Source organism: Pantherophis guttatus, chromosome 1, assembly GCF_059756535.1.
Source record: "Pantherophis guttatus breed Tessera chromosome 1, ASM5975653v1, whole genome shotgun sequence".
Taxonomy (NCBI): Eukaryota; Metazoa; Chordata; class Lepidosauria; order Squamata; family Colubridae; genus Pantherophis; species Pantherophis guttatus.
The window spans coordinates 46191847-46205779 of NC_142063.1; the positions used below are offsets into that span (position 1 = coordinate 46191847).

At 36.9% G+C, this 13933-nt stretch overlaps 1 protein-coding gene across 1 annotated transcript in view; it reads left to right on the plus strand.

Moving 5' to 3' along the window:
- Window positions 1–3676: 3676 nt before the first annotated feature.
- The window catches only part of FBLN5 (fibulin 5), a 50281-nt gene continuing 40024 nt past the window's right edge, over window positions 3677–13933 (plus strand). The window contains exons 1-4 of the mRNA XM_034418347.3: window positions 3677–4078; window positions 7881–7935; window positions 8217–8268; window positions 11801–12049. Of these exons, the coding sequence (XP_034274238.1) occupies window positions 4062–4078; window positions 7881–7935; window positions 8217–8268; window positions 11801–12049 (373 nt within the window). The 5' untranslated portion in view covers window positions 3677–4061. The remainder of the gene's footprint in view (window positions 4079–7880; window positions 7936–8216; window positions 8269–11800; window positions 12050–13933) is intronic.

Here is a 13933-nt window from a genome sequence, read left to right on the forward strand (position 1 = left end):
CTTGTTTGAAAGTGTCCCGAGTGATGCAACTGGAAGGGCTGAGATTGGATCCAAAATGCTAAACTTTTATAAAAATATGAAATTGCTTCAGGGCAAAATAACTAAGATTCACATTGGAGGAGGTTTGAAGTTAATATTTCTTAATAACAGAATAAAATAATGATTTGTTTGTGTGCTTTCAACGTTCTTATACTTCCATCAAAAATATCTTGTTGAGTTCCCTATTATTTAGTTTTAATTTTTTTGTTGTTTAGCTGCTGCATATTACATTAATTGCACTTATCTGCATTTAAAGAAAGATGCCATGTTTTGGCTAGGTAAATGTCATTTTATAACTTTTCAAAATCAATGTTATGAATACAACATAAGACATTGGTAGTAAATGGTACTCAGTCCCTTGGGATATTCCTAGATATTTCTATTCATACGTAATAAAGACACAATCTTGGGAATGAAGATGAGACAACTGAAGGATAGCCTCTTGCTAGCAATGTCAATATTATTGTAATTCTCATGCTTAAATAACAATGAATCTACCAAATAATTGCTAGATTCATTCAATATGCTATCCAATAGTCCATGATTTACAAATTATTCTGGCTGGATTAATGCATTACACTAAGCCGCAAACAAAGCAGTTTGGTTTTGTATGTTGTGTGAACGTAGTCAAACTCAAAAGTGGGGAGATGAAAAAGAAATTAGTTATCTACCAAGAACAGAAAACCTCCAACCTTATGATTCTATGGTAATGATCAGAAAATCAGGAGAGCTTGGAATTATAGTCACTTTCCTTCAGATAATAACAGTGGTCTTGCACTTATTCCAAGAATCAAGACAAAGTTTATTTATTTATTTATTGAATTTATCTTGCTGCCTATTCACCCATGGCAACTCAAGACGGCTTACAGAATATATTACAGAATATATACAGAATTTATACTTACAGAAATTACACTGTGCATGTGGCTTATAAGTGTGCTTTTAAAGGTGAGATCGTTTGAATGTGTTACAAAACAGTTGCACTAAGCAGCTGAGATCCAACTGGTGTCAAATGATAGACTAATCCCTATCATTTGATCTCATTCCATTGTTTGGAATTATTTGTATGACAATGTTAGCATTACCTAACATTGCCTATTTATATTTAGCATCGTCCTTGTTTTTGTTAACTTTACTGAAAGATTATTCACATAAAGAGAAACTAACTGTAGATGACATCTGTGGTAGTTAGAACTCTAGCAGTAAAAGAACAAAGGATAAAAATATATCTATAAATATAATCCATGTAGAGCAGAGTAGAGTATAGAAAAGGAGTATTTGACTGCTTTTTTTGGGTAAAATGTGAATATTTTAAAATTTGAAAACAGAATTTCTCAAAATGCATTTTAAGGAAGAATTATAGTCAAATTCAATTAATCAATTTATGTCTTCAATTATAGTACATTAATACTGACTTGATTTTCTCCATCAATAGTGGTTGTAAATCCACAATTTATTGGCATGGGTCAGAGGAAAATATTTATTTAAGTTTGATGTTAGCAATAAGATGTTCTTTGCTACAGAGATCACAACCAAAGTACTTATTTCATCATATTACTCATAGAATTTAGTTAAAGTGCATAATGATTTAAAATTTCTATTGATTATTGTTAATAGGAGTCCATAAATGAAGCTTTTAAATGGTTGTTTCAGCGTTTCCATGAACATTGAACATATTAAATTAAGTGTTTTGTAATTTCAGATTTAACTCATAAAAAGTGAGTATGTCACATAACCCACAAATGTTAACAAAATTAAATTAAAACCACAAAACCTGGCTTTAAACGTGAAATATTTTGACTCATGGAGGACGTAATTCTTCATTTCGAAGTTCTTTCAAAATCTTTCTTTTAGATAGCTATCGCACCTCTCAGTGTAAAAAGAAATCTTCATGACATCATAATACTTTGCCTAAAGCAGTACATATTATTGAACGTAAAAGATGAGATTTTATATGATTCATAAAACACACATTTTTGAAGAGTGGTATTCAAAAGAGGGTACAGTTACCATAGTGTTTCTCTGCTAATACTAGAGTACAATCATACATAGCCTAGGACTCTGCTGTTGCTTCAGTCCAAACATTGTTCAGTCCAACACTTATTTTCCAAGTTACTATTGTTTACAATGATAAATTTGTCAATTAGCCTAAAATGGTTTCGGCTGTTCTTGTTGGAAGTAGTTTATTAAAGGCAAGATCTTCTTGAATAGAATTTTTATAATCATATACAACGAAACACCTCAGAATTGCCAGTGTTTACTACATTAATGTTTTCATCTACTTGCGGTGCAAGTTGTCCCTACAGTTGGAACCTTGCAAAACACACAGCAGATTTAGTGACTTAGATAGAAATGCTTCAGTCACACTCTTATGTGTACCTTATCATTGTTTGCATAGATTTAGTATGCAATTTATGGCATTCTGGATGTTGGTTACCTCAGAAGTATGGTCACTGATGATACGATGATGATGGGAATACAATATTTGCTTAACTCTGCCTTTGTGCAGTGTGTGCACAGTCAATATTATACATTTTCCATATATCTCCCTCTGTGCCATCTAGTAACCCAGCCAACAGACTTTCATACTGTATGCTGCAAATACATTGGGATCTTTCTGGAAGGGAAGAACGAATTTTGGGTTAGAAGAAGATAAATCATGTGATATAGGGCTATCGTATCAGGTTTGCAAAAATCCAGGGAACCTCAAGGTGGCAGCAAAGAGACCCAGAACGCCCTCCCTCCCCACCATATAGTGGAGAGATTTTAGCAATACATATATGGAAGTTTAGCCATACATATATGGTAGCACGTATCTGTAGTGGACAGATTTTGGCAATACATATGTGATGTTAATCCTGCAAGGAAATGTTCACATGCCTCCACTTTGGCAAAGTGAAGTCTTCATCTCAGTATACTCTGACAGAGGGGGCATAAATGGAAATGTCAACATTTAGGGTATAAAAGTTATTCAAACATTTTAATTTTGTTTATATTTTGCAATATTTCATTGCATATTTTGAATAACATAATACAATACAATAGTTATTTCTGACCCGTGAAGAGGCAATTGACGTTAACCTTCTAACATATCAATTGGAAGAAGCTATTTCCCATATATTCTATTGGCAACAAATGTCTGATACCAGAGAAGAGAATGAGCCTCAACTTCAAGTAATCTTTCTCAAGCAGACTTTCACAATCTGATGCCCTCCAAATATGCTGGGGCTACAATTCTAGAATTCCCAGGCAGTCACAACTCCAGAGCACAGGTGTCAAACTTGTGGCATCACATTGCCGTCATGTGACGTATTGCAACGTTTTTCCCCTTTGCAGAGCTGGAGTGGGCATGACCTGTGTGTGACACATCCGGCCCACAGGCCGCCAGTTCGACACCCCTGCTCTAGAGGAACAATTCGATATTTGCAGATCTCTCCATAATATCTTGATAGAAGTTGATTGCTCATGCCAGTGTTGCCAGATGTGCAGTACACTGTCTAGGAAGTGTTCCCCTTGCTTTTATTGATTTCATTTTATTTTTCATCTGACAGGCTTCTTAGGAGTGTTGTAAGGAGTCTAGCCAGTTGGTGAGCTCTCTAATCTAAACCAGCTGTTCCTAGATTGAGGCCTCCCATTTGCATTGTTTTAACATACTTAGAAAATGAAGTATTCATTTTTAACATTCCTCCTCCAATTGGTTTAATGCTGAATTACAGAAGAGAACTAAGCAAAACCAGGTGCTTTTGCTGTATTCACTCCAGTGTCTGAGGAGGAGCAGACCTCTCTGATTCCCTTCCCTCTTCTCCCCTCCCTCCTCCTTCCTTCCCCTTCTTCCCCTCATTCTTTCTGTCTCTCTTTCTCTCTCCCCGTTTCTCTATGATTTGGCCTTTCATTCTCTGGAAATTAAATGATGGTAGGTCTGAAGTTCTAGCAAAAGATTTAATGTACAAAAGTATTTTTAGATATTCAGCTGTACGGGCATTATTGTTTTACCTCCTTGGCTTTATTCATCAGTTTTGGACATGACAGCATTTAAAAGGTATGTTCTCTGCATTACGTTACTATTTTGTTTCTTTTTTGATAGTTTGCTGAATGCAGTTCTGAGTCAGCTACTTAAGTTATACATCCCATTATATTTGCAAGAGATTGTGCGGGAGAGGGGAGGAATAAATTTATTCCTTTAGTATTATGTAGATCTAACATCTGACAATATGCCCCTTTGTACTGAATTCAGCTGTTTATCACTGAAGCCATTTACAGAGTCTATGAAAAGTTTTTGTGCAGAAGTGCATCAACATTTATTATAGACCAAAATCAGTTTACAGCAGCGGACTGTGTTTTAAAAAAATATTTTGCACTAATATGCTGCTGACTAACTCAATTTCTCCTGAGGGAACTGTACAGACATATCATATGCTGTGGCTATTATTTTTTTTCCCGTGAAGATAACTATCTTGAAGAAGTAGTTCCAGATTGAAATCTTTTAGGAGGACATTTCTCTTATTTTTCAAAGCAGGAAAAAACAAATTGCTTGAAAAAAGAGGAAGTAACTGAAATTATAAAGAAAGATTGAATTGGTTTTTACATTGTTATTTACTATTTCTATAGCTGTGCTTACTGTTCTTTATGGGGTTTCATAAAGGAAATATCACTTCACCAAAGAATGTACAGTTAGATTTTTAAAAGAAGATACGACCGAGAAAGGGATACAAAATAAAAGGGAAATATCTGGCATTTTCAGTTACTTCAGCTATTAGATTTACTTTCCTTCAGGTGTGGCCTCTTTTTTCTTTTAATGCCTATGAAAATGACTCCCTGTCAAGCAGTGGACACAACTAAGAGGAATGTGAAAGTAATATTTTTAACATAAGAGATTTCTATCTCAGGAGGAAAAATTATTTAATGACTAGCTATTATAGGAAAGATTCAGGATTCAGCAGAATTTTTCCTGCTCTAGCAGAGTAATTATTTATCTTCATACGTTCCAGTCATGCAAAGTTCTTATGAGATATGACTCTAATCTGTATATGTTTGCAGTCATTGGGAGATGTGAATTTGTTTGTCAGGATGCCTAGATTGTTGCAATGTCCGATTGAATTGGACACTGGTTGTCACTTATGGCCAGTGTTTTGTTTTTCTTTCTTTTTTGTCCTGTGAAGTGACTCTTCCATGAATAGAACAGAATAATAAAGTTGGAAGGTCTTCTAGTCCAACCCCCTGCACAAGCAGGAGACACTATACCATTTCAGGCAAGTGGTTATCTCTTCTTTAAAGCTTCCAGTGATGGAGCAGCCACAAGCCATTCCACTGGCTAATTGTTCTCACTGTTAGAAAATTTATCCTTAGTTCTAGGTTGCTTTTCTCCTTGGTTAGTTTCCATCCGTTGCTTGCCTTCTAGTGGTTTGGAAAATAGATTGACCTCCTCTTTTTTGTGGCAACCTCTCAAAATATTTTATTTTACAAATATTTACAAATTTCCAAAAAATATTGGAACACTACTATCATGTCACCCACTTGTCCTTTTCACTAGTCTATAGATAGCCAATTCCTGCGACTGTTCTTCATCTATTTTAGCCTCCAGCCCTAACAAATAATCTTTGTTGCTCTTTTTTGCACTCTTTCCAGAATCTCTATATCTTTTTAAGAATAGGGTGACCAAAACTGGATGCAGTATTCTAACTGTGATCTTACTAAGACCACAATCTTACAATCTTCCTTGGAATACAATCTTCCTTTGGGATATGCAGTCTGCCTTTGGACTCGCACCATCTCTTGGAAAGATTTTAAGAGAAAGCAGGAAATGATGGATGATGCAGAAAGTTCTTTGAGGTGACTACCTTTGGTCAGTGGTGGGTTGCTACCGGTTCGCCCCGGATCGGGCAAACCAGTAGCGGTGGTGGCAGAAGGCTCCGCCCACCCACCTGCACATCTCTGCGCATGCGCAGAAGCATTGCCCGCATGTGTCCACGAACGAACCGGTAGTGACGGGATTTGAAACCCACTACTGCCTCTGGTTATGTTGGGACTACAACTCCCAGCATCCTCACCCATTTTCCCTGCTCAGATTCTGCTGTCCTCAGTCCTCATCCATATCAATGGCTGTCTTCCTGTTGAGGGATGAACCATGGGTTTTTCCTTGGTGAAAAAAATACAATGAGAGGACCATTCGGAACTGGGGGGGAAAAAACAGATGTAAAGGAAAGGATGAAAACTCATCTGAATTGCAGCCACTTTTCTCCAGCAATCTTCCTCAATGTGGTACCTTCTAGAATGCTCAGACTGTAACTCCAAGAATTCCTGACCAACAGGATACCTGGGATTTATAGTCCTAATCTCTCTCGGGGGAACTGCTACCAGAGGCTGTTCTGTTGGATATCCCAGTTCCTCAGATATGGGAGCATACTGTATACATTTTGCCTCAGAGCTGGCTATTTGAGACCTGATTTCAGGCTCTGTGATATATAACATTTATATATAATTTGAAGCTACCATAAGTAAATCAATGGCAAAATAACAGAGACCGTTATAGAGTCAGTGTTCTTTGCAATTTCAGTCTCTGTTATTCTGCCATTTCTTTGTTTGTTTATTTATTTATGGTGTCTTTAAATCTGTGCTGGTTCTTGGCATCTGCATGGACTATCCCTGCAGTTCACTTGGCAAGACTTTGCCATTGCCTTCTTCCTCAGGTTGAGTGTCAGGCTTGTCCAAGCTTGGACATTTAGGCAAAAAAGACCTTCGACTCCATTTGTAGCAAAAGATATATTTTTAATAAAGCCAAATGGTTACAACATAACCAAAGCTGGATCTCAATATTCCCATTCAAAACCTGCCTTTTCCCTATTTCCCGGCCCCTCCCTCCTTGAACAGTTCATAAATGTCCAATAATATTCGAATTTCGTGTTTTGGCAACACCTTTAAGGTTTGACGCCTCTTTGGTGTAGTTTCGCATCCTGTTCTCATGCTCATGTCCTTGGATGCGCCGGCCTGTTCTGGATTGGCACCTCTGGTTCCTGTCATCTCTCCGCCCTACATTCTCTTTCTCGCCGCTCCCACATTTTATGGCAGGATGCCAGTGAAGCGAAGCAGGCTGAAGTGTTTCGGATGGCAGATGTGACAGAGAGAGAAATTGAGTGGCTCAAGGTCACCCAGCTGATTTTGTGCCTAAGCCAGAATTCAAATTCACGGTCTCCCAATTTCTAGCCTGATGTCTTAATTACTACATCAAACTGATTCAGTTCTGCCATGTCAGCTATAAATTATTGCAGGTATTGGTATATATTATCAGAATGCAGTACTGAGGTGTTTTACATTTAGCTCATGGTTGGGAATCTGTGGCCCTCCAAGTTTTTGTTTTGTATTTTAGATTTTTTTTTTACCCTGTCTTTATTGTTTTTATAAATAACTCAAGGCAGAGAATATATTCCTTCCCCTTCTAATTTCCCCCAATACAATTCCATGAGGTAAATTAGATAGAGAGTGGCTGGCACAAAGTCACCTATCGCAGTCTCCTGTTTTCTAGCCTGGTGCCTTAATCATCAGATCAAACTGACTCTCTTGTTTTTTTGTTTGTTTCAAGTTTGTTGCATTGTATATGCATTGTTTGTTGTATTAACAATGTTCATTGTGCTGTCTAGGAACTTTGGTTCAGCCACATTAAAGGTTCTGGTTTCCCACTCTTGCTTTAGGCACACTTTTTTCTCATGTAATTTTGGAAGCTGGGCTATTGTGTTTAAAAACAGCTGGTTTCTATTTAATTCAAATTGCTTTGGTACATATAATAACTTATAATAACTAATAATTTATATATTATACATATAATAACTTTGTTATACCTCTTGCAGGTTAATGCCCATTTTCATGGCTGTTGGCTGCCTCATTGGTCATGGAACGACACAGGTGAGATACGGACTGTGTGTGAAAGAAGGGAAAGGATTACATGGGCTGGCATAGGGGAAAAAGAAAAACAGCACAATATTAAATTTATTATAAACTTTACCAAATATAAAAAATGCATGTGGCTGTGTCATCTCATCTTGCTAGCTTTTGTTCAGTTAGTGATCAGGTTTTTTCATGTCTATTGCTACCAAGAGAAAAAGAAAACATGATATTCCCTCTGATTTATAATTTTGCATTCTTCTAATTGTTCATTGTCTGATCCTCTTTTCTTTTCTGTTTAGCAACAATGCTCAAATGGGTTTGAGATGGATCGTGTGTCAGGCCAATGCTTAGGTAAGATTTTTATTATACCAGTTTGTCTCAGCTAATAGTGTACCATATGTTATAAGCAGTGTGTGCAGGAAACTTTGGGTTATGTTTATATTCAGTATGAAAAAGTATGATTTATTAATTACATCTTCAATTGAATAAGACTAGATTCAACTAATTTAATTGGAACTGACCATAAAAGGGAAGAATCAATGTCTTGATGGCTGAATTTGAAATATAACATCCAGTGCGTATAGCTACAAAAAGACTAATTCTGAAGTCCTGCTTTATAACCAAGAAAATAAAACAAGAGCAAAAAGTAAATAGAACTGCTGCTATTGAAAGCCTGCAGTGAAAATACTAAATAGAGATATAGAACTAAGACATTACGGAGCTTATGGAGGAAAAAATATTTATTTGTTTATTAAACAGATTTATATACGGTAGCTGCCCAATTATTTTGGGTGACATACAACATTAGTTAAAAATTTACAGTTCAACTCCTACCCCCCCAACTCTCACCACACCCGCGATGGCAACAACACAATCAGGCAAACTATTTATTAAGCAGATTTATAGAGCAATGTATTTAGATAGTACATTGATTCTGATGCAAATCTAATAATCAACAAAATGACAGCTTTCTTCCTTCATCACATCAGTTCCCATTTGTAAATAATGGAATAATTCAAGTAATGCCAATATGACATAAGTGTCTCTAAATGCTATCTAGCATGCTTTGCTAACTTAATATCCTCCAGATGTATGGCCTGCATATTTCATTATCATTTCCAGCCAGGCACAACAAATGTCCATCCTGTTTACAAGTGATGGCAGTTGTCATCCATGACACTGGGCAGGAATTAAGTTAGGAAAGTTTGTCATGGCAGTTTAGAAAAGTTAATTCTGTGAAACAAGAATGAAAAGCCTGAAACGCAAGAATCATGGGACCTTTGAGTACAGCCATGAGAAGATCTCTAAACAGTATGGCCAAATCATAATCATTTTACAACAGAAAAGGAAAACTAGGAAATATTTTTTTAAAATATTTAATTAATTAAAAGCATCGGTGATATAATTAAAATGTCAATTTTATTAAATCCAACTCGATTTTTTTTCCTGGCTCCATCCACTTCTTTGATCTGTCTCTCACTGGTTTTTGGAGTACGGCCTTTCAGAGGCAACATTTGGCTTCTGGATCACTTTGGCCCTGCCTGAACAATGCAAGAGACTCAGTGGTCTCCTCTCCTAACCATTCAACCATTTCAGTGTGCGAGTGGGCTCTATGTGCACCAAATGCTACAAGGGAGTTTTGAGAAATTGCAGCTTCCTTTTTTTCTTCCTCTTTGTTATTATTGTTATTCATATAGGCATCTGTATTTGCCATCAAAGATAAATCAAACATAAAAACAAATTTATAAAGCATTATTCAACTCAAATAGGAACTAATCTCATCCAAGGATCATGCTGAATAAGCTGTTTTCTAGGTTTTTGCAGCAGTTGCCCAGAATCTGCTATTCTAAGAGTTGTGTGATAAATCATATCCTAAAGGGTCAGAATGCACATCCCCTGCTGTGGAAAAGAGGTCATGATTTTCAAATGCTAATGATGCTGCATGCATATATCTCAGCCTTCGCATTCTTTCTCTCAAAAGGGACACCCGGATGCATGCATGTTCAAATAACAACATTGGTTTATTATTCTAAATGGGAATAGCCTTTGTTCTCCAAAATGGCTGTTGGCTCTCTGATCTTATTCTTCAGTTTGTTCATGCCTTTCTGAAGTCAGTTTACAGTTTAGTACTCCACGAAAGCGCCTAAAATTTTGCTGAGAGCTTAAACAGAAGATCTTAAATGAATCCTCACAATCCAACATTTTGCACGGTTTACACAAAAAAAGAATATAAGACGCGTGAAATTCTAGATCAAGAGCCAGATTTTACAACCGCCAAATCAAATCTTTGCTGCCTTCAGAAAAAAAAGCCAACCTAAAATGTGTGTGCCAGTGCTATGACTTGAACAGGAAAAGGCTGTCATTTTTGTAATTAGAAATAAAACTCTACAGTAGAGGAAGAACAGGAAATCAGACCATTTCTACTTTTACTGGAAACAAAGAGCAAGGTAAAATGGATTTTTACTCAGCTGATACCAAAATAGGGTCAAATTAGTCTATGCCTTAATATATGGGGTGATTACAACCAACTATAGGTATTCACCAAACCATGGTTTTGCAAACGTCTTAATTCACAAATCACACGTGCCAAAATGAAACAATCCACTTTATGAAAGGTAATCAGTCTAGGGCTGGATATAAAGTTATAATCTGACCTACACTTTGTTAAGATAAGTCATATATCCATAGTGTACTAAATACATCATAACTAGGTTTGGACAATATGATAAGATATGTGCCCTTAGTGCTCTCTGATTTTGAATGTTTTCTTGCAGACATTTCTTTACCAAACTAAGTAGCATCATCAGCGCTAGTAGGGAGAAAGGTAGCACTCATTCGGGTAGCAACGTTTGGAAAAAAACAACCAAGCTCAGAGAGCACCAAGGACCCCACAGTTCAACCATGAGCTACAAATATTCTCTTCTATGATAAGATATAAATCTGATTAAAACAATAGCATCTGGACTCATACAATATATTAAGCCAAAGATGCAATTTTTTGCCAAAGTCTCAACATCTTTTTTGTAATGTGACGACCAAAACTGCATGCAGTATTCCAGGTGTGGTCTTACTAAGGATTTATAAAGTGGTACTAATATTTCATGTGGTTTTGATTCTATGTCTCTGTTTATACAACCAAAGATTGTATTAGCTTTTCTGGCTGTAGTTGCACACTGCTGGCTTATGTTTAAGTGATTGTCCACTAGGACTCCAAGGTCCCTCAGTTACTGTTTTGAACCAGGTTTTGCCTAATCTGTACTTGTATCTTTGGTTTTTCCTGCCTAGGTGTAAAACCTTGCTTTTCTCCATAGTAAATTACATCTTGTTGGATAGGGCCCATTGTTCAAGTCTGTCAAGAACTTTTTGAATACTAAGCTTGTATTCTTGGGTGTTGGCTATTCCTGCCAGCTTAGTTTGATCTATGAATTTGATGAGTTCCCCTTCTATTCTCTTATCTAAGCAATATTGGGAATAAGACCCATCGAACATGCATAGCATTGTTCTGAATATCAATTTAATGGATATATTAGTAAACTTTAGAATCAACAACTGTCTGAGCTTTCATATATTTGTTTATTTATTTGTGCCCATTCTATTTATTTGATCTGATTTATTTGTTTGAAATTAGTGGGTTTTGGTCCTTACTGCTTTACATGTATTGCATTGAGGGTGGGGGGAGGATATTATTAAAAACCAGTCTATGTCTGTAAACTTCTCCCTTTCTTAATCAAAAATGAAAAGCAGCATAAGTAATTTATGATGTGATTAAAAGTAAATACAATATTTAATTAATTAGCTGACTGTAACAACAAGCGATTAATCAGACACAAACTATCAATCAGCAGAGATCCGAATTAATATTTCCATTTCTATATTATTTCAGATGTTGATGAATGCCGCACTATTGCTGAGGCCTGTAGAGGAGATATGGTGTGTGTCAACCAAAACGGGGGCTATTTATGCATTCCACGAACAAATCCCAACCAGCGATCCCCATATACGAATCCTTACACATCCAGTTTGTATCCACCGCCTCCAGTCCCAGCTCCTGTTCCAAATTATCCTACTATTGGAAGAGCACCTCCCATTTGTCGGTTTGGGTATCGAATGAATGAAAACAACCAGTGTGTAGGTAAATAGCAAGATGTTTCATTTATGCCTGTCTTGTGTAGTTTTTTAGCCTATCACAATTTGCTATCTGAACTGTGTGAGAGAGAGGAGGGAGACAGACAGAGACAAAGAGGGAGTACAGGTAGGCCTCGACTTACAGCCATTCATTTAGTGACCATTTGAAGTTACAACAGCACTGAAAAAAGTGACTTATGACCGTTTTTCACACGTACGACCATTGCAGCATCCCCAGAGTAATGTGATCAAAATTCAAATGTTTGGCATCTGACTCACATTTATGACAGTTGCAGTGTCCCAGGGTCATGTGATCACCTTTTTCAACCTTCTGACAAGCAAATTCAGTGGGAAAGCTAGAGTCGTTGAACAACCATGTTACTAACTTAACAAATGCAGTGATTCACTTAACAACTGTGATAAGAAAAGTTGTAAAATGGGGCAAAACTCACTTAGCAAGAGAAATTTTGGGCTCAATTATGGTCATTAGTCAAGGGATTGGTCCAAGCTTTCATGACTGAGGAGCAAAACATTGGCAAATGGCCTGCACAGCATTTTCCTGCTTTATTGTGCCTTGTTTATCTTTCAATAGGTCAATGGCTTCGGTACCACATATGAATTGCTTATTCTGCCAAAGCAAGATATTTATCATGGCAAATTTTTGTTTTGTTATCTTGTCTTTCGGACTATTAGCTTACACGTGAGGCACGTAGCTTCATACTGATGGTTCTGACTGCCAGCTTTATGAACCGTCTAATGCGAGATAAATAGTGAATATATCTCATTCATGTGCCAACCGCCTTCATCAGGAAATACATGATTCTGACTACAGCTGTACTGTTTTCTTTCAAACCTCTTTATGATTTGTTGCTTTAAGAGCTATTTATTTGGGCAATTGCCGCTTTCTTGCATTTTTTTAGTTTTACAGGTAGCCAGTGGTGATATCAATTTTTTTTTACTACCGGTTCTGTGGGCGTGGCTTAGTGGGCGTGGTGTGGCTTGGTGGGCATGGCAGGGAAGGATACTGCAAAATCTCCATTATCACCCACTCCAGGGGAAGGATATTGCAAAATCTCCATTCCCACCCCACTCTGGGTCCAGCCAGAGGTTGTACACAAAATTTCCACTACCGGTTCTCCGAACTACTCAAAATTTCCGTCACTGGTTCTCCAGAACCTGTCAGAACCTGCTGGATTTCACCCCTGCAGGTAGCTCTCATTAAGCAACCACAATTGTCACTGGCAATTTGGTCATTAAGCAATATGGTCACTAACTGAAACCACAAATGTACTTATTTTTTTAATTTAACTTTTCTTTTTTGGTTTATAGACCTGCAAAAGTTATAAATTCAAAGATTGGTTATGAAATTGCATTTTCATCTCCTTTGTAAGTGCAAAAGGACACTAAACGAGGCATTCACTAAATGAAGACTACCTATAATATTCTTCATAGTTGCGGTACAATCTGTTTTGTTTGTGGGACGTTGCTCAGGGAAGATGCACATTCCTTATCCAGGCAATTTCAACTTAAAGAATGTTCCATCCATTTTGTGAAACTGACTAAAAGAAATAGATTAGGTATGTTGACATATTTGGATTCTGAAAGTTGGCAAATCCAAGAAAAAGATGGATAGGAGAGAGCACTTTGTTCTGTTCCTCAAAGGATGAGTGGTCAGGAAAGAATTTATTTATTTTTCTTTAACACATGAAAGAATGAACATGTAGATACTGTTTATTGGATTCAATTTAAATAATAATAACCCCCCCCACCTCCCCAAACATCCATAGTAGATCCTGCCATCTGCAAAGTGACTACTGATCATGATGCCTCATTCTGAGGGAGGACTCCATATCTATTCTTGATTATTGAATAGATACAATAGCAGCTGCTG